Source organism: Pongo abelii, chromosome 16 (genome assembly GCF_028885655.2).
Source record: "Pongo abelii isolate AG06213 chromosome 16, NHGRI_mPonAbe1-v2.0_pri, whole genome shotgun sequence".
Classification (NCBI taxonomy): domain Eukaryota; kingdom Metazoa; phylum Chordata; class Mammalia; order Primates; family Hominidae; genus Pongo; species Pongo abelii.
The window spans coordinates 104550470-104570950 of NC_072001.2; the positions used below are offsets into that span (position 1 = coordinate 104550470).

A 20481-nucleotide genomic window follows, 5' to 3' on the forward strand; every position below is an offset into this window, starting at 1 on the left:
TAGGATAGTGCCTCCTGAGGAAACTTCATCTCCCCTGTTTGTAAAATGCGAGCAAGAATTATGTCTACCTCACAGGTTGCTGCAAAGATTAAATGAGGCAACATTGGTGCAAGCCCCTGGAATAAGAGAAGATATGCTCAGTAAGTTTTCTTCCTTTGTTCTTTACTCCAAAAAAGAAACTTCTTCTATGGAGAATTCCAGTCCTCACAGCATTTGAGAAGGGAGACGGCGCTGGGGGTGTGTTGCAGCCCTCCACCGCCTCACCCTGCAAAAGCAGCTCCCTGCCTGGACCGCAGCATCCTCATCACTGCCAGCCTGCGGAAATGCAAAGTTGTGGGCTCTACCCAGACCCGCTGCATCAGAACCTGCATCTGAACATGAGGTGATCCTTCCAGTGTGGACCATGGTGCTAGTCTCCGTACTATGGGAGTGTCCCCCAAAAAATTTTGAACAGAATGTTCTAAGATTTTAGACAGCAATTCGGAAGAACAGGTAATGTATATTTGATTGCATTAAATGCAGTTTGATTGCATTAAATGGGCTGAAGAAACATTTCAAAATATTCCAAGAACAATCATTAACCCAGTAGAATGATTTTAAAGAAAATGCATGCTGAGCTTTATGGGGCTGAGCCTGATGAACAGGGAGAACCAGGAATGTAAAGAGCACCCTCAGGAAGCAGTGAAGATGTCAGGAGCTGGGAGAAAAAGAGAAGACCGAGGGACGCAGACGAGAGAGGGTGGGTGAGCTGCTACAGCCCACCCCCGGCCCAGACAGCGAGGGGAACTGGAGCAGGTGCTGGAGCGAAAGGAGGCGGATCTGGGCACAGCCCTGTGCTGTATGTGATGTGATCAAGTGCTGCTTTGCCCAATTCGCCCATGTTGTGTAAAACACAGAGATTCCACCCATCCTCTCCCTTTCCATCCTACACAGCCATCTCTAAGTGGACACACAATTTCCAGGACTCAGAATCTTTACCCTCAATGGCTTTGGGCCTCTGGCAGTTCAGCTTTTAGGAGAAATGCACAAACGTAGTAAATCCATAACATACTCAAAGCAGCGCCACCGCCCTGGCATTCCTCAGGTTTCGAGGGGGTTTTACCTGAATCCTTCTTTACAGACAGTACATTTCTCAGGTTCATCCACGCACTTTTTACAGCTTGGGTGGCATTTAAGGCAATTTTTCTGACCTGGAGAAAAATAGCAAGATAAGAAAAGAGAAGGGACGGCACTGACAGGAATGAAATCTGGGCAAGCAGGCCCCCGGCATTTCAAAGCGGGGGTGCAGGTGGGCTGTTCCCCGAGTCCACCTCCGGAATGGGTGGAAATAAAGCAGCCAGAGGCCGCTTGTACCTGGTGTGGGGGTCACAGATTTCTCACCTCCCCTTTCTGAGGTAAATTAAGGTCCTCAGACAACCACCAGGCCTCTGAGGTGGTTCTGCTTATTTCAACAGGGATGGAGGCCAATTCCTGGCAGGCTGAGTAGAGTTTAACGAGGTGGAAATCTTCATAAACGTGGCCAGGTGTGAGCAGGTGGGGGTTGGGGAGCCTGAGGCTGCCGCTTGCCCCCGACAGTGCTTTCTCAGGGAAACCTATGTATGAAGATCTGGCTGCTCTAGATGATGAGACAGGAACCTATGGCGAGTCAGCGTGCCTCCTGGGGAAGTTCTGGGTCACCCCAACTCCCACCTGTAATGTCATAAGTTATTATCTGGGTTGGCGCCTCATGAAACACCACCAAGCACCACTCCTAAGTGGCTGGGGTGCTCTGGGCCTGGGAGCTAACGGCTGCTTGTCGCACCTGCGCGTGTCCCCCTCAGGGCCCCCACAGGTGGCATCATATGCCATAAAGCAGGTGCTGAGTGAGGATGTCGGGGTGAAGAAGGGCGGCCAATTGTGCCCTTGGGAAGGGGGTGGGGATGAAGGTGCCTCCGTCCTTTGCAAAGGTCTGGTTGGCAGCCCAGGGCAAGCGTTTGCAAAGGCTGTGAAATGTGTCTTGCATGACTTTTTGTTTCCCCTCTAAAGGGAGTCTGGGACGGGTGAGGTGGCTCACACCTGTAATCCCAGCACTTTGGGAGGCCAAGGCAGATGGATCATTTGAGGTCAGGAGTTTGAGACCAGCCTGACCAACATGGTGAAACCCCGTCTCTACTAAAAATACAAAAAAATTAGCTGGGCATGATGGTGCAGGCCTGTAAGCCCAGCTACTCAGGAGGCTGTGGTAGGAGAATTGCTTGAACCCAGGAGGCAGAGGTTGCAGTGAGCTGAGATCATGCCACTGCACTCCAGCCTGGGAGACAGAGCGAGACTCCATCTCGGAAAAAAAAAAAAAAGGGAGTCTTGTTATTTGATGGCTTTATACGTCTTTAAAGATTTCCTGGATCTTGTCCACAGGCGTAACAGCCGTGCCTTGACAGGCCGGATCCATGACCCATCCTGAGCAGCAAGGGCCCAGAGAGGAGGGCTGTGGGGAGGCCTGCTACCCGGAAGACCACGAGTGCCAAACGGTAGCTTCTTTAATGTGTTTGAGAACTATCCCCCGTCAATTTAACCCAAGCCCTGCTTTTCTGTCTCCCAGGGCGAGGTGAATTACTAAAACATGGCATGGGGTCTTGGGCCTAGAACTCCTGTCCATCCCCCCACCCTCCTGGGACAGCAGGACAGCAAGACACCTGGCCTTGTGGCTCTGAGTTCGAGTCCCACCTCCATCATGACTAGTTGTGGCCTTTGCCCTTGCTCAGCTTTGATTCCCCATCTGTAGGACGAGGAAAACACCGCCTGTCTAGTGTTCAGTGGTGTGGGTGCCACCTGTGAAATGCCCCGCAAAGACAAACCCATCCCTTCCTAGCCCAGCTGACGTTGGTCAGCAGCTCCTTTTCATTCCTGGAGGTCTGCAAACCTTCTGCCCACACTTAAATCCCAATTTCATCTCCGCAGCTCTGCTGAGGAGGGCTCTCCCCCAGCTCTGACCGCCAATCCCATATGCCCTGACCCACACCCAGTGCACACATCTTGTGTTACAGAGAAGCTGATGGCATAGTCTTTCCTGGAGGAGAAATTACAGCACAGACAGCAGGACCTCCTCTTCTGGTACCTGAAATCAGACTGAGTTCAAGAGTGGCTGGCCCTAGCCACCCCTCTGCCCTTGCTCAGTAGTGGACGCTGACTCTGGTGCAGGTGGGTGAAATTCCCTGGACAGCCAGGATGTCTCTCAGCATCACTGGGAACTTCTTCTGGCCAGGTCTGTGGGTGAAGTGCTATTAACTAACAGGTCTGGGTGCTTTGATTTCATCGTCTCTGCCTCCTTCCCCTGTTGAAAGTCCTTACTCAGAACAACAAAATACACAGGGAGCAGAAGGCTGGGAAATTCTCCCAGGAGAGAGGACACGGGCCCAGAAAGTTGGGGCTTGCTCATCAGTTCTTGTGCCCACAAACATGCCACTTACTTTCATCAGCATAAAATCCTGCAGGACAGAGGGTCACACAGGTGTTCATCTCTTGGTGGTGATAGAACCCGCGGCGGCAAGACAGGCACTGTGTCGCACCTCTGCCGGAGCAGGTCTCACACCCCTTGTGGCACCGGCGACAGCGTCTTGCTGCTGTGTCCCCAAAGTAGCCCAAGGGGCACACACTCACGCACTTCCTGTAGGAGCAAAGGCAGGAGGGTGAGGGCCTTGCCAACCCAGCCCCAGCCCCATGCCTGCCCCTTTGCTTCCTCTGAGGAAATGAAGGCTTCAGGAGTGAATGTCAAACATGATGCCCTTTGTCTTGGTGAGTGCAGTTCTGAGGTTCCTACGTACACAGGTGGAGAGGCTGGAGGCCTTGCATAGAACCTGGGAATCCTTTCTTTTCAAAGCTGGCCCCACTGGAAGGTCCTGAGGGTGCGCATGGTTTCCCAAGGGCATCGTGAGGTTGGTATTTGACTTTTGGAACTGTTGGCTCTGGCAAAACCCTCTCTCGGGCGCCCTCAGGGAGTGAGTCTTGTGGGCAGTGAGGCCCGCAGGGTGGCAGCCTTTGCACTTTGGCCAGTGAGTGCACTGTGGCCGGGAGCTCGAGGATGCCACGAGAGCCACATGGGCACCTGGCTCCACCTTGCAGGGCCGCACCCGTGCCTGAGCCCTCACGGGTGTGCACCAGTGGTTGGTGGGTACATCTGTCACCCACGCCTTTGGGGAGCCTAGCAGTGTCCTGTCATGGTGGCCTCTGAGGCCTGGCACGTGCAGGGCATAATGGGTGCTCAGGGAAGTTTGTGAAATGAGAATGGACAACAGAGCAGCTGCAGGACTGGCAGGGAAGAGAATTTGAGAAAGTGGTGATGCCAGGAGCTGGAGGAGCTCAGTGGACAGAGCTCAGGGCCTGACTGCAGGCCACACAGGAGGGCACACTCATCACAGAAGGGTCAGCCTGAACCGGGCAACTGGCCATATACCTGGGGTCCCAGCTCAGAGCTCCCGATATCCCCTCTCGGGGTAAACTCAGCCTCATGGGCTCTCTGGGGAGGTGCCAGGAGAGCTTCTGTGAAAGCCCCACACCCAACCAGAGTCCAGAGACACTGAAAGAAAGACCATGAACAGGCTTCAGCCTGTCCAAGAGCCATGTTCCCCCAGCTGGTCTGTGAATCGCATCCGTCTCCAGGCCCTCTGGGGCGGCCCTGGCATGCCCAACATGACCCATTTCTCTTTGACAACATGGATAGAAAAGGCTTTATAAGCACGGACGCCAATGTGCAACAGCTTCTGATTTCTCCATAATGGACATGTATGACTTGCATGACAGGAATGCCAAGTTACTAAAAATTTAAAACCTCCAAAGCAGTTAACTTCAGTGTGATGATTGCTTGGGGGTGCTACATTAACTCCTAACTGGGGCATCAGGACATGGAGGCGCTAAGGATACAACCGGAAAGTCACTGAGTGGTGAGACACAGGGCTGTGGGACACGCATTACCTGCTGGTCTTGACACTCCCCAGGCTGAAGTGGACGCAGTTCAAGCACTGGTCTGCACTGGGACCATCACAGCCTTTGTCGCCACACTCCGGATGGCACACACCTTAAAGAAACAAGCATTGCCTTTCATCCAGAGAGATGCCTTCTCCATCTACTGCAGTCCCGTGGATCCCTGTGCCAGGATATCGCAGCTTGGCAGGGTTGGGAGATGCTCCCAGGCCCCGCTGGGGCTGGACGGCCAGACAAGGTGGGAGCAGCCGTCCCTGTGGGTAATAGGCACAGCTGAGCCTTGCTGGGCTCCAGTGTCAATCTGAGCACTCTAGACAGGGATGGCACGAGGAGTGAAACATGCACGGTGGGTATGCCACCCGGAGCAGGGAGGAGATGGGGCTTGTGAGAGCCTGGAGGGGTAACGGGGAGTGAGAGGCTGGAACAGCCGTTTCATTCACTCACTTGCACCCGTCATCATGCTGGGTCCAGCCAGCACCTTTGACTTCCACGTGGAGGACAGAGCAACACAAGAGGGGGTGCTGAGTGTCGGGGGAGCTGCTGGCAAGCTGATGAGCTAGGAGGAATTAGGTAGCTCCCCCCACAACTTGCTGTGGTGGGAATGGGGATGGATCTCCACGTGCTCAGGACCGCCTGGTGGGGCTGTCGCTGGGCAGGTCTGGGGTGGGGCAGGGACAGAGCTTGACAGTGCTGTCCTAGGGTGGGGGGACTGCTGCTTTCTGTGCTGAGGGCTGAGCCCCTTTCAGAACATCCCTTTTAGGCTTTCCTTGGAGCCCTTGGTGGGACGGCAGCTGTGTCTTCCCTCAAGTTCCCAGGGGTCTCCAGCTTCTCACTCTGGAGGCTGGTGTGTTGTTGGAAAAACAACTGAGAACTAAACAACTGAGAACTGCAGGGGAGCTGAGTAGACGCCAGCAAACCTCACCCTCTAGGTCCTTCCCAGGTATCCCAGAGATGAACCCAGTGTTAAAGGTCTACCCCTCAGGCAGGGGCGGGGCACACTGCAGGGGTCCTCCCCACGCTGGTCGGCAGGAGTGACGCCTGAAGCCAGAGCTGGGGTGGACTCCAGCCTACTGCCCACCTGTCCCTCCTATGCTGGGAAATGGCCCAGGGGACCCCGACAGCTCTGAGACACAGGGACTAAGTGGGGCATGTGAAGGCTTTTGAGTTACTGGAAGAAAAACCTCCTCCTCCGAGGTGTGAGTTATGAGAGGGGATGGGGAGTGAGCTCAAGAGCAAAGACTAGTGAGTTGCTGGCCACCTTCATTTGGTGGGGACTTGAGGAAAAGACAAAAGTCCTCATTCTCTGCTGCCCACAATGGGGTTTTGCTGGGGCACACAAAGCCCTCTTCACTCGTCTTGAAGTCTCCAGACCTTCTCAGTGTTAGACCCAGTGAGGCCGGCTTCCCTCCCCGAAAGCTCTCTGGTGTTATTTCCCTAGTTTTCACTGGGGGGGCTTCGCCTGTCCCGGTTCCCACTGTGAACCCCTTTCAGAGCTGTGTGTATCCACGAGGACACTCTAGATGCTGTTCCTGGGTGGTGCTGGTATCCTGGGTTCCAGATGCCATCCACCATTTCTAAAACTCATTGCTAAACTCCTCCCCCCAGCTCCAGAGGGTTTACTATAATATTTTGGATCAATTCCCAACTGATTGGATTCTTTGCCCACCTCATCCTGGGTCATCTATGGGGACAGCCTCCAAAATCCTCACTTCCTGCACCATTGCTTTAAATTACCCATTGAGCCCAAAACTCCAGCTCAGCCACTGGGCTCTCGCCTTCCCACCCTAGCAGCTGGCCCAGCGAGCGCGGGGCTGTCGTGGTGACTTAAGGACTTCTCTCCTGCCTTTTCCTGCAGCGCCTTCTCCCTGAGGAGGCAGCAGGTCTGTCTTGCTTGATAAAGTGAACAATTTCCTTCATCTTAAGAAGATGAGGGCAGGAGTGGGACAGGGAGGCAGCAGACCAATCTTTTCACTCTTTCTAGGCACAGGAAATGGGAGATGGGCGGGCAGGGCTTCGTTCGGTGTGTTCACTGCTAGATTCCCGGCATTAGGCACAGAGCAGGTGCTCAATCACTATTTGCTGAGCAGATGAGAGGAGGGTGGCTAGGAACAGGGAAAGTGCAGATGTTCTCACCATCTCCAGAAAGAATGTTCTAGGATGTCCTCGGAGGGGGACAGCCTTGGGGAGGGTCCTGGAGCAGTGGTCCCAGCGGCTGGTCCAGGTGCATGGACTTCACACCCCCCACCTCCATTCCTGGGGTCTCTTTGCAGTGGAAAGCTTATTCAATAATTTTGCAAGGAGCCCAATGCAAGGTTGGGGGCTATTCAACAGAGCTGCAGAGCCCCCACACTGCATTGAGGTCACCCACTGGTCAGGTTAAGACAATGCCCATCCAAGGGCGGACATGCCTAGATAAATATCTGTAAACAAACCTCCCCAGTACGGCTGTTGACTTGAATTGTGTTTAAAAGCCAAATATCCAGATTCGTCTCTCCCATGAAGCGTTCTTAAATTAAATCCACCTGGCTGTCCACGTGGTCCCAATCACTCCACTGCCTGAGCGTGTTCTGGTCCAGCTGTAGCTCGTTCTCTGGGCGAGCATGATGTTTGTGTTGCAATTTGTACTTATGTCTGCTTTTCCCTTTGCCTCAATTAGTGTGAAAGTTCCTCCAAGCCCCACTGCCTTCTTGTGTCACTTCCCGTAACTCCTAGCAGGGGTCTCTTCATACAAGGGGGGCTCCGTTCACGTGCTGAACAGCCTGGCTAGCGGCTGATGCCCCTCTAGATGGGCTTAGACTGACACGGGTTTATTTGAAAACTCCACCTTCAATCCTTTGTGGAGGAAATCCCGGATTTAAAAAAAATACACAAACAAATAAATGTTAGAAGCAACTTGCAGTTCTCCACAGGCTTCGCCACTGTGCGCTCAGACCAACTGCCGATGGATAGGAGAGTTTGGTATCGCCATCTTCTCCACCGTTCACGCCATCCAAGAACAGCACACTGGAACCTCACTGGAGCAGTATCAGACCCGAGAGGCATGCAAGACTTGGGCCGATTAATTGCAGACAAGAGGTGCCCACGAGAATAAGAGCACACTGAGCACAAGTCTGGTTTCCTTCCTGACTGCTGTGCCCTGAGCAAGTGACCTGAGGCTTCTGGGCCTCTGCTTGAGCCTGTCGAGTAAGCACAGATGTGCTGAGCCTGTGAGCACACATGGTCCTGCTCCAGACATCACCCTCATCCTGTGAACTGGCTCCTGTACCTGTGGAGCTGTCCTGGAACCCCGTCTTCCAGACAATGCCACGTGGGTTCTTGGCTTCCCTTGCAGTCCTGTGTGGATGACCACAGTGTCCTGAGCTGATCTCAGCCCACTCCGTTTCCTTTGCTCAACGATGGTTTCTTTCCTGAGGCCCAGGCTTCCCTGTGTTTCCGTGCCAGTACTGCCCTGGCCTCCCAGCCATTCTCTTGCAGGAACCCAAGCCCTTCCCTGCCGCCTGCTCCCATCCTCGCTGGTTTCAGTATCTGCCAGCTCCCTAAGCCCACGCTGCCTGCAGGCACCTAAGAGTGGTTGCTACAGGTGCAGACCCCCAGGCATCCCACACCTGCTGAATCCCAGTCTCTGCGGTGGGGGCAGCCCAGGGTCTGCTCTCAGCACCCTGCGGAGTCCCTGGGGCAGCCTCCACCTGCACTTTGGCCATCAGACGGCTCTGGCCTAGCAGGCTAGCTGTCACCACAAAGTTGTCCACCTTCAGAACCACAGCACTGACATCTTCCTTTTGCCCCACGCTGCCCACTGCAGCTGCTGCCCTTTCTCTCAGCCAGATGCTCTGGTCCTCAACCTTCCTCTCCAGGGACCATCTTGCCTGCTGCTGTCCTGGGACCCTGGCCATTTGCAAGTACTCCCTAGGCTTCCCTCGTCCCCCTTGCTCACCTCCTCTATTTCTTGGCAACTGCTCTCTTGCCCAAAGCGTCCAGGTGCAGCCTCCACTGGCCTTGGCCCGTCACTCCCAATGCACCATGCCCATGGCCGGCTCCGCACACCCTGTCTCATATCCACCTGACCTTGTGTTGGACTCTAACGTGGCTCCTCCTCCTCTAGCTTCCACACTTTGGCACCGTCTGGTTCTCACCTTCTGTCACTCTGTCCTGGTCTCTGAATAGGCTCTCCCGCTGTCTCTGGTCTGCCCATCCCATTCACCCCTGAGACTTGAGGGGGCTTCCCTGAGAGCCAGGAATGCATCTCCTTCCCATGGAGACCCCCTCTCTCCACCTAAGCCCTGCTCAGTAGACTGCTGGACTGCAGAATGGTATTACAGTGAGGTTCCATTGTGCAAGGCTGAAGTCAGTAGCAGATTTTAAGAAAAAAAATCAGTTCTTTATTAATAATTACTGAATCTTGCCACAGTTTATAAATCACAGGGGGAAACAGAGCAGATTAGTCCATACATAATTCAATGCTCTATTTTAAAGGAATAGTAGAAGAAATTTAAAATAGAATCGACCATAATTTATACTTGATATGTGTTGGTGGAATTCTCCATTTGTTATTTGTTTTTCACAGAAGATATTAGGTAACTTAAAGCATCAATGTTCTTAGATATCACCCATCATTTATCATTTAGCCATAGTATTTAGCTAAGGAAAATATGTCCAACCAGAAATACCTCTTCTCGCACAAAATGCTACAGGAGGGCTCAAAGGGAGGAGAACAGCTTCTAGTCTAACACACGAATAAAAGCCGTGTCCAGCTCAGGGGCTGGAGCCTCTCTGGGCAGCTGTGGCTTTGGCCGCCTTGTGGAGTGAACTGGTGGCCCCAAACCAGGGCCCACCTTGGCAATGGGATGATTGGAGAAAAAGGATTCATGCAGGGCCTTTTTAGATGCTGTAAGATTCTCAAGGTGTCTGTGAAGCATCAGTATCTGCTGACATCATCTCCTGAGATCCTCTCTGGGTCTTTAACCCTAGGCCTCCAGGCTGGTCAGGATCTCTGCCACGAGCTCCTTTCCCAGCTGTGCTCCTTGAACCCAACCTTCCTGGGTCCTTGGGAGTAACTGTGTCCTTCCCACATCCTGACCTCAAGGACTGAAAGTGGATGTACTTGAGGGAGTCAGGAGGCTGAGCTGTGAGATGGGGGCCTTTGGAAAGGGGGTGCTCCTGGAAGTGGCTAATTTACCAGGGGGCAAGACCCCATTCTGGTTGGGCATATAGACCCTGCTCTCCCAGCTGGGAAGGTTGGAAAATACTTACTGGTTTGAAGCATACTTACTGGTCTGTAAAATATTAGCAGAGCCTGGGGTGGAATGAGCTGTGTGAGTGCAAATTGCCACGATTATTATGACTCCCAGGCAAGAGAAGACACACAACCATCAGCCCCACTTTGCCAGGAGCAGCCCCACATTGTAAGAGCTACTCTGGACAATCAAAGCTCGTGGAAGCTGGCCGTCTCCTCTTACTTCAGACTCATTACCTGTGTAATCTTCCTCATCTTCAGGAACTTCCACCTGGGAGGGTGACAGGGCAGCCTTGGGTGGCTCCAGCTCTGGGGCCGAGAGCTCCAGCATCCGCGAGCGGGACTGATGAGCACTGAAGGTGTGGTACGGGTGCTCCGCTGTGCCATACAGTATGAGGCTCCATTCTTTCAACTTCCCTGGAAGGCACCAAACCCACAGAGTTACCTCCCTGTGCCAAGACCTCTGTCACTCACGGAAATAAGCCAGATGCTGCCTGGCTCCTCCCCTGATAGCTGGGCTCTGGCCTGCTACCTTCACTTCCTGGTTACCTGCTGGCCAGGTGTGCACCTATCGCCCAGGCCACATGCTGCTTTTCCCTGGTGTCTCACTCCTGCAAGCCGGTGCCCTTTTATTCCTGTTCTATCGAGCTGCCCTCCGCTTCCTGTCCCTGCTGGGATGGAGGTCAGCCGGGCTGGACTCTCCACTGTCCTGGAGGCTGTCCTCTGCCCTGTTGATCTCACTGCAGCCTCCCTCGATGCTGCCTCCCCAATGACTAGCAGCAGCCACCTTCCCGTCCTGGGATATCCGGTGGGTAAATCTGGTGCCAGGCCTGGCTGTGAGTCTTACCCCACAGCCTCCAAATGTGATAACTGGGTTGCATGGAGGAGTACTGCTGTTTGGATCCTTGATCCTACATCATGGGAAGACACGGTCTTGGGCTCTCTCCTCCACAGCTGGCCCAGGACAGTGAGGGATGTTCTGGGGGATAGCAGTGCTGGTAAAAACCCAAATGTCTGCAGAAGCTGGGTGGAGGGGAACATCTTTGAAAGCAGGGGGATGAGTAGACAGACACCAGGCTCCATGGGGGACATGAGAGACAGACAGACACAGGAAAGACAGTGCTGATGGGAGAGCTTGCAGCCAACATGGGGGCAGCAGGGGTCCCGCTCCATCGACAGCTCCGCAGGGAGTGATGGCCCATGCAGCTGTCTGTTCTCAGGTATCAGGCAAAGTGAAAATCCTGGTAGCAATTTCCAGGTGAATTCCTGATGTTCTAAAACACATTATAAACAGTCCCCAATTTATGACAGTTTGACTTACAATTTTTTGACTTTACAATGGTGTGGAAGCCAGATGCATTCAGTACACTCCCAGACTTAATGATGGGGCTATGTTGGGATGAATCCACCATAAGTTGAAAATATCATCGAAATAAGTCAACTTACAATTGTAAGTCAAAGAGCATCTATGCAATTAATTAACATGTATCTGCAGGCCTGCTCTGCTGCTGGCCACTGGTTTAAGTTTCTTCTTCTTTTTTTTTTTTAACCACAGCATCCCCAGAATTCAGAGCAGGCTAACTGTTTAGAAGGTCATCACCCGACATAGTTGACGGGGCCAGGGGCCACTGTGACCTGCCCAAGGACAGCTGCTCATGCTGACAGGGCTCCCGGACGCCCCAGCCTTTCAGTGTTTGTTTCTAACTGGATTGGCTCAATAGGAAACACATGCACACACATGTTCAGCTGTGAACCCCCTCAGTGGGCCCTCATGACTGTCTCCTGTGACCCAAGCTGGGGACAGGGCCATTGCTGGCTCAATGTCTCTGTTGGCTGAAAAATCCCTGCTTCCTCTTCCTTTCCTGCCACGGGGTTTCTTGGCAATCAGAATGGTTTTGGGGAGGAAAAATACTGCTCTGATTCTTCGGTGTTGACTGTGTTTTCTCAACACTTACCTCTGCCCATGCTCAGTAATCCACCCGCTGGCTCTGAATGGCAGCCTGTCTGTCTTTACATACCTGCCTATGCACTGTTTCTGCAATGTAGGCCCCTCTGCCAGTACATCTTTACTTTTTGTTCCAATTCTGGAAATCTCTTAGCGTTTCTAAATTCCGGAACAGGAGCTCCTGCTCATCCTCATACCATAAGCCCATAGGCTGTAATCCACACCATCCTGAGTGGGTGGGCGGGCAGCTGAAAGACAGGCAGGACTGGCCCCACTGGTGCGATTCGAAATGGCATTCAACACTGACCCATTTACACAATGTGGCATGTGGCAGCCCTGTTTCATTTTAACCGTAGCCTCAATTGGCTAAGTACCAGGTTGCAAAAGGCTGGAGCCTCCACACTGTCCCAAGTCAGATTCTGTACTGCCCAAGCCTCCCTTGGCCTGGCCAGGGCCGGAAGAGGTAAGCAAGGCCCTTCTACCTGAAACAGCATCCCCAACATAGCATTTCTAGCATGCGGTCGGTCTTCCACAGGGCTCGGTTCATTGAGACCCACAGTAGCTCCCCTCCCTGACACAGTTCCTAACCCAGCCTACATGTGTGGTGACAGCAACACAGGAAGTTGTTCTCACCGCTGCAGGTGCAGAAAACAAGCCCTGGTGAGGAACCTCTGACTCTCCTCAACTCCTTTGGATCCAATTACAGCCATATTCCAACCACAAAGGAATCCAAGCACTTTGACCACCAAGTGGTGAACTGAGATTACGCTGGGGCTGTAATGACGGTAGGACAGGGACCAAGGGCTCTAGAGGCTATAATTTGAGTTGAAGTTTATTTCAATTATAGAGGATGTCTCCAAAAACACCCACAAAAGGCCTGGTCACCAAAACTGCATTTTTATTTTCAGATATAGTTTTGGTGGGACAAACAAGAGGGGCTGCTCCACACTCAGGGTCAGTGGTGTGCACTGTGTGGAAAAAGAGAGCAGGAAGAATTCCCAGGGAATCAGCAGGCAGGCAGCCTCATGGGAGGGGAGGGGAGGGGAAGGAGGCTGGACTGAATGGAAGAGAGACTTCATTTTTATTACACTCTCTGTTTGACTTCATGTATGTGTGTGTGTATGTATGTATTTAGACAGGGTCTCACTCTGTTGCCTAGGCTGGAGTACAGTGGCACCATCATGGCTCACTGCAGCCCCAACCTCCCAGGCTCAAGCCATCTTCCCACCTCAGCATCCCAAGTGGCTGGGACTACAGGTGTGCACCACCACGCCCGGCTAATCTTTGTATTTTTGGTAGAGATGGAGTTTCACTATGTTTCTCAGGCTGGTCTCAAACTCCTGAGCTCAAGCGATCCTCCCACGTTGGCCTCCCAAAGTGTAGGATTTACTGGTGTGAGCCACGCGCCCAGCCTGTTTGACTTTTTGTTAAAACCACAGCATATATTACCTGTTCATATATAAACATTAAAACTTTTTAAAAGTTTAATGTTTAAAATCTATGAATAAAGTGGTTTTATGGTCAAAAAACCCCCATTAAAAAGCAGTAGTAATTGGGGTTTTGATTTTTGTTTCTGAATAAGTAATGTACAAGGATGGCTCAGAAATGCAAAAGTATAAAAGTGCATATGACGAAGTCTCCCTCCCCATGGGCAATGTTGGTTCCCCATTTCTTGTGTATCATTTCTGAAGATTCTTTTTTTTTTTGAGATGGAGTCTTGCTCTGTCGCCCAGGCTGGAGCGCAGTGGCACGATCTCGGCTCACTGCAAGCTCCGCCTCCCGGGTTCACGCCATTCTCCTGCCTCAGCCTCCCAAGTAGCTGGGACTACAGGTGCCTGCCACCACGCCCGGCTAATTTTTTTTTTGTATTTTTAGTAGAGACGGGGTTTCACTGTGTTCGCCAGGATGGTCTTGATCTCCTGACCTCATGATCCACCCACCTCAGCTTCCCAAAGTGCTGGGATTACAGGCGTGAGCCACTGCGACCGGCCGCATTTTATTCTTATTCAAGCAAATATGAACGTATGTTTCCCCCATCCTTTTTGGTAACACACCTGCTAGCACTTTCTGCACCTTGAGTTTTCCATTAACAGAGTATCCTGATGACCCTTCCGTGGCTGCACAGGAGAGACGCAGTGTTGTTGACTCAAACAATCCCCTACTCATGGACATTTAGGTTGTTTACAGACTTTGGCAATTATAGTCATGTGTAGCTTAACTATGGGGATACCTCCTGAGAAATGCAGGTGATTTTGTTGCTGTGTGAATACCATAGAGTGTGCTTACACAAACCTAGATGGTACCCCTACTCCATACCTAGGCTATAGGGTATACAGCCTGCTGCTCCCAGGCCACAAACCTGTGCAGGATGGTGCTGTATGGAAGACTGTAGGCAACTGTAACACAACGATAAGTGTTTGTGTGCCTAAACATATCTAAACATAAAAAGGGTACAGTCAAAATACGACATTAGAATCTTATGCAATGGCTATTGCATATGGGGTCTGCCACTGATGGAAATGTCATTTTGCAGCACATGACTACACAAATAGTGCTCTACCCTTGGTCACACAGGGAGCAACTACTTGAGGGGAGCAGAGCAAGGGCCCTGGAACAACAGGGTCTGGAACCTGGCTTTGCCCCTACTAGCAAATTACTTCACCTCTGCTCTTTAGTTTCCTCATTTGTAATGTGGGGATAATAATAGTGTCTCCAAATGTCTACCTCACAGGGTCGTTTTGGAGATTAAATGACTTGATGATGGTAAAGCACTTAGAATAGAGACTGGCACACAGGAGCTGTCTGTTAAGGGAAATCTACGGCACATGTCATTTCAGCTGTGTGCATGTGTACCTGTAGGCTACATTACTAGACGTAAAACTCGTCACATGTCACATGTCACACGTCAAAACTAATGGGCTCCCTTGCAGCCTGGAGCTATGGCTTCCGTTGCCAATCCGATAACTCAGAAAGGTTAACGTCGCATTTCTCTCATTATATGAGAAACTGAGCATCCTTTTCATATAAGTAAGAGCAAGACAAATTTCTGATTTGATGAAATTAAAAGCAATTTATAAACTTGTAAATTTACCAAAGATATTTGCTAGGAACAAGGGATGAGACGTCTAAGATGCATAGAAGCAGATCTTAGCTGCATTCGTAGCAAGGGCCGGTGGAACGAAATGGTGTTTTGCTCACACATGGTTTGTAGTTTTGTTCTTTCTCTCTATCTGCAAGATACTCATGAGAGCCTATGAGGGGCCAGGCACTGAGCTAACAACTTGCGGAGCTGAGAGCTAGAGCTCCAAAAAAGCCAGCAGTGGGCCCAAAGCAACCCCTTCCTGCACGTGCCTCCAAAAGAGACCTTTCCTTTTCTAATAGGTGCGATTTGCGACACTTGACCTAAGGTTAAGGTTTAGACAATGGTAATTTTGGAGACATTTATCTTTTTTTTTTTTTTTTAGATGGTGTCTCGCTCTGTCGCCCAGGCTGGAGTGCAGTGGCACCATCTCGGCTCACTGCAATCTCCGCCTCCCGGGTTCAAGTGATTCTCCTGCCTCAGCCTCCTGAGTAGCTGGGACTACAGGCGCATGCCACCACGCCCGGCTAATTTTTGTATTTTTAGTAGAGGTGGGGTTTCAGAATGTTGGCCAGGATGGTCTTGATCTCTTGACCTTGTGATCCACGCGCCTCCCAAAGTGCTGGGATTACAGGCACGAGCCACTGCACCTGGCCTAGCTCCCTTTTCTAGTAAATGCTTTTTTCACTTTCTCAACCAAGGGAGTCACTTTGGTTTTCCTGCCTTTGGAAGATGTAAAAATGAGAATTCCATACCTATGGCATAGAGTGTATGGCATAAATTTGAAGTGTGATTCTTTTTTAAAATTATTTTTTCCCTAGTTAGAATAAAAATTATTAAATGTTGAGATATTTAAAGAAAAAATAAAAATAAATCACCTATAACTCTTTTGGCATATTTCCTCCTGGGCTGTTTCCTATGCATGTGTATTTCTTGCGTAGTTGAAAACACACAGCACCCTGTTTTCTCTTTCTTTTCCCACTTAGCATTGTGTCATGTTAATTGCATTCGACGTTATTTATTTTCTTGTCCACTGTTTTCTCTCCCTTCAGCCCAGAGGCATCACAGGGGCAGGGAACATGTCTCTCTTGTTTGGTGCATTAGTTTCAGTGTGTAGCAACTTTTGGGCACACAGTAGGTACCCAATAAATGTTTGTTGAATGAATGAATCCATTAAAACATTTTTTTCGACAGCAAAATACTTCACCCTGTGAATGTGACCATTTGTTTAACAGTCTCTTATGACAGGTTATGACAGAACATTTAGTCCAGTTCCCTTTATTTGAAATACATAAATCTGCCAAAAAAAATTACTTGATGCAGTCTGGATTACTTTTTCCCAGTAAAGTCTCCAAAGTGGAGCCACTGGGTCAGGTGATACAACACTGTTAATGTCTCATCTTGAACTGTATGTCTCTCATGAACGGTAATGCCAACTTATGTCTATCATGAACGGTAATGCCACATGATCCCACCACAGTGTTTGGTGTCCCATGAGGCTTGACTGCAAAATATGGCCAGGCGAGGGACCACAGGCCACCTGGGCCAATCAGTTCCTTTATAAGAATCACCCCCTCAGCCGGGCGCCGTGGCTCATGCCTGTAATCCCAGCACTTTGGGAAGCCGAGGCAGGTGGATCATGAGGTCAGGAGATTGAGACCATCCTGGCTAACACGGTGAAATTCCATCTCTACTGAAAAATACAAAAAATTAGCCGGGCGTGGTGGCGGGCGCCTGTAGTCCCAGCTACTTGGGAGGCTGAGGCAGGAGAATGGCGTGAACCCGGGAGGCGGAGCTTGCAGTGAGCCGAGACTGCACCACTGCAATCTTGACAATCCACTGCAATCCAGCCTGGGCGATAGAGCAAGACTCCGTCTCCCCCCCACAAAAAAAAAAAAAAAGAATCATCCCCTCTACACAGTCCCTTCTCCAAACCACAGCTCAAGCCTGAGGCAGGAGGGTCAGATGCCGATGGGTGACTTAGGATAACAGACTAAGGCAGAGACACACAGGAATGAGCTTCTTGGAGGCTTTAGTTTTCAGGAGGCATCCACCTCCTCTCATTGCGTCCACAGTGTCGGCCCCCCACAGCAGCAGCACATGTGCCAGGACAGGCTCCCCAGGCCGGCCCCTCCACACTCGGTCACCCCCAAGAGGCCACATTCTCTTTGGGAAGGTAAGCCACATGGATGCAGAAGAAGCAAAGAGGAAGAACAGGCAGACGTGTCCAGGGACACCCCAGGCCAGACCAGGGTCTACACTCAACAGAACTGCCACCCAGAGGCAGTCAGATTTTAGAACGTTGGCCCTGCTTTCAGCAAACCACTTAGCAAGAATGTGTTATTTACTATTCAAGATACTCTACAAGCCTGTTCAAGTTTACTGTTGTACAAACCCAACTAGCACCATGAGTTCCTTAGTTTCTAAAAGGAGGGGGTCTTAAAAGATGCCCAATCAAATCTTTTGCCATCAGATTCCTGAGCCTGTAGAAGAATCACAAATCCACCTGTTTAAACACTTGGGCCAGCAATGCCAGCAGGCTGCCTCCAGATGTCAACAACGAAGGCCAGCGGAATGTCATTGTGAGAGGCAGAGGATAATCCGCAGCTAATGCCAACTGAGGCTGCCAATAAATGGCTTTATCATCATTCACTATCTTCAATGCAGTATTTCCCCTCAATGAATTAAATTCATAATGAACAAACAGGATTATTCCCATTATGCAAGGAAAGAACCAGAATTAAGGGGAGACTATGGTTGAATTTGCCAACAGGAAAGTACCAGCAGTAATGAAGCTTTCCTATGCCTGGCATTTTGAGGTAAGCATTAAAATCCTTGCGAAGGAAATTTACAATTGGAGACAAAGCAAGTAGGGGTGGGGGAAAGTTCTATTAGATTAAGGACTCTGAGCTAATACTTTTGGATCTCTGGGTTTTCTTGGCTATAAGAGAAGTTATTAACAATATAGAGTTTAATTAACTCTCCCCCTATGTCCCCATACTTAAAATATGCAGGAAGAAATTCCTTAATTGAAACACAGTGAAGTAACAGAGCCCTAGAAAAATCACATAAATATATTTCAGTTTAAAACGCCAGTGGAAGTTTTTTCCTTCTGAGATTCGGTGAACCAGCCACCCATGGCTATGTTCAAGTCACAAAGGTTAATGCAGAGGTTTGGGTGGAAGGAATAAAAAAGCTTACTTCCATCCATTTATAAAAATATACAAAAACACCCCTATAATTCACATACTGAATACTCCTATAATTTACTCCTTAAAAGGGGTGAATTTCACAGTATATGTGAATTATATCTCAATAAAGCTATTATTAAAAATACCGTATAGGGGCCAGGCACAGTAGCTCACGCTTGTGATTGCAGAGCTTTGGGAGGCTGATGTGGAAGGATCTCCTGAGGCCAGGAGTTCGAGACCAGCCTGGCAACATAGTGAGACTCCATTTCTACAAAAAATAAAATAGAAAAATTAGCCAGGCGTGGTGGTGTGTCCTTGTAGTCCTATCCATTCAGGAGGCTGAGTTGGGAGGATTGCTAGAGCCCAAGAGTTGGAGGCTGCAGTGAGCTGTGATTGCACACTGCATTCCAGCCTGGGTGACAGAGCAAGACCCTTTCTCAATAAATATATATATATAATAATTACACATACACACAGTAATTTTTTGTGTATATTATATGTATATGTATACACACACAAACAGAAATATCAACCTTTACTCAATAGATTTAACACATTATTAAAAATACACTTTAAGTTCACATTATGGCAAGTAAGAGAAACGTAAAGAGGAATTTAGGAATGGCTTGGAAAAGAGGATAAGAAAAAGAGCACATATATATGTGCTCCCCATGTACACACACGTCCATGTATGCACAAGGCACTCATAACATGCACACCCACACTCACGTACTTACCTGAGCACACACACATACACACATGAACTCTCAGACCCAGGCTAAGAAAGGGGAGATAGAAGGCTTCCCTGTGCTCCTGTAGCCACAAAAACCCTGAAAGACAGTATTTTAAATGCCAGGAAAAGGATCGAAGAATCCTAAACAAATATCCATTCACGAAAGAATGATCACCTGTGTGTACAATGTACAACACAGCACTTTTCTTAATGGCATCTATAAGGTCATTCTATCTTTTAAGATGTTCCAGCTTTTCCAAAGTAATAAATTAAATGTCTGGAGTGTCAAAAACTCTTACAAGGTTTATAACAAAGAAAGCAGTCCTTCTTCACTCCATTCTACCTCCTGGAGTCCCCCTGACTCCCCACCTCTTTTTAACACTTTGAGTTATTTTTCTGGCATTTACCCTTACATTGCTAGATAAAAATACTCATATGCTATGTCCTGGTTTCTTGATGTTAGACATTGTCCAGTGATGTCTCAGCTAGGAAGATGAGAATTCAGTTCTCTTACACTATCTTCCACATACTCACGTGCTCCCTCTCCCTCCCCACCTCCCAATGTTCTTCTAACAAAATTTCTTACTGGGTCCAATATTTATTGTCTTTCCCCCACCACCCTTTCATTTTCTGGGAGATTTTCTCAAGTTTATCTTCTAACATATCTATTGAATTTTGAATTTTTGACTTATATTTTTAATTTTAAGGCATTTATGTGCTTCTCCCAATTTTTTTTTTTTTTTTTTTTGAGACAGAGTCGCCCATGCTGGAGTGTAGTGGTGCAATCTCAGCTCACTGCAACCTCCACCTCCCAGGATCAAGCGATTCTCCTGCCTCAGCCTCCCGAGTAGCTGGGATTACAGGTGCCACCACCACACCCAGCTAAATTTTGTATTTTTAGTAAAGACAGGGTTTCACCATGTTGGCCAGGCTGGTCTTGAACTCCGAACCTCAGATGATCCACCTGTCTCAGCCTCCCAAAGTGCTAGGACTACAGATGTGAGCCACACCGCGCCTGGCCAAAAGTGTGGGTTTTTTTTTTTTTTCTTGACAAAGTCTTGCTCTTTTACCCAGGCTGGAGTGCAATGGTGCAATCTCGGCTCACTGCAACCTCTGCCTCCTGGGTTCAAGCGATTCTCCTGCCTCAGCCTCCCAAGTAGTTGGGATTACAGGCGCCTGCCACCACGCCTGGCTAATTTTTGTATTTTTAGTAGAGATGGGGTTTTACCATGTTGGCCACGCTGGTCTTGAACTCCTCGCCTCAGGTGATCTGCCCACCTTGGCCTCCCAAAGTGCTGGGATTACAGGCATGAGTCCCCATGCCCGTCCTAAAAATTTGGTATT

The 20481-nt window shown here is 49.9% G+C and overlaps 1 protein-coding gene across 3 annotated transcripts in view; it reads right to left on the bottom strand.

Moving 5' to 3' along the window:
• The window catches only part of PCSK6 (proprotein convertase subtilisin/kexin type 6), a 188749-nt gene that overhangs the window by 22336 nt on the left and 145932 nt on the right, over positions 1-20481 (bottom strand). For 2 of the 3 annotated variants that reach the window (XM_024232758.3, XM_063716323.1), the window contains exons 14-18: positions 10427-10606; positions 10226-10264; positions 4948-5050; positions 3447-3643; positions 1103-1190 (exon numbers count right to left, since the gene is read on the bottom strand). In XM_024232758.3, coding sequence (XP_024088526.2) covers positions 1103-1190; positions 3447-3643; positions 4948-5050; positions 10226-10264; positions 10427-10606 — 607 coding nt within the window. The remainder of the gene's footprint in view (positions 1-1102; positions 1191-3446; positions 3644-4947; positions 5051-10225; positions 10265-10426; positions 10607-20481) is intronic. The other variant, XM_024232759.3, reaches the window with a different exon arrangement.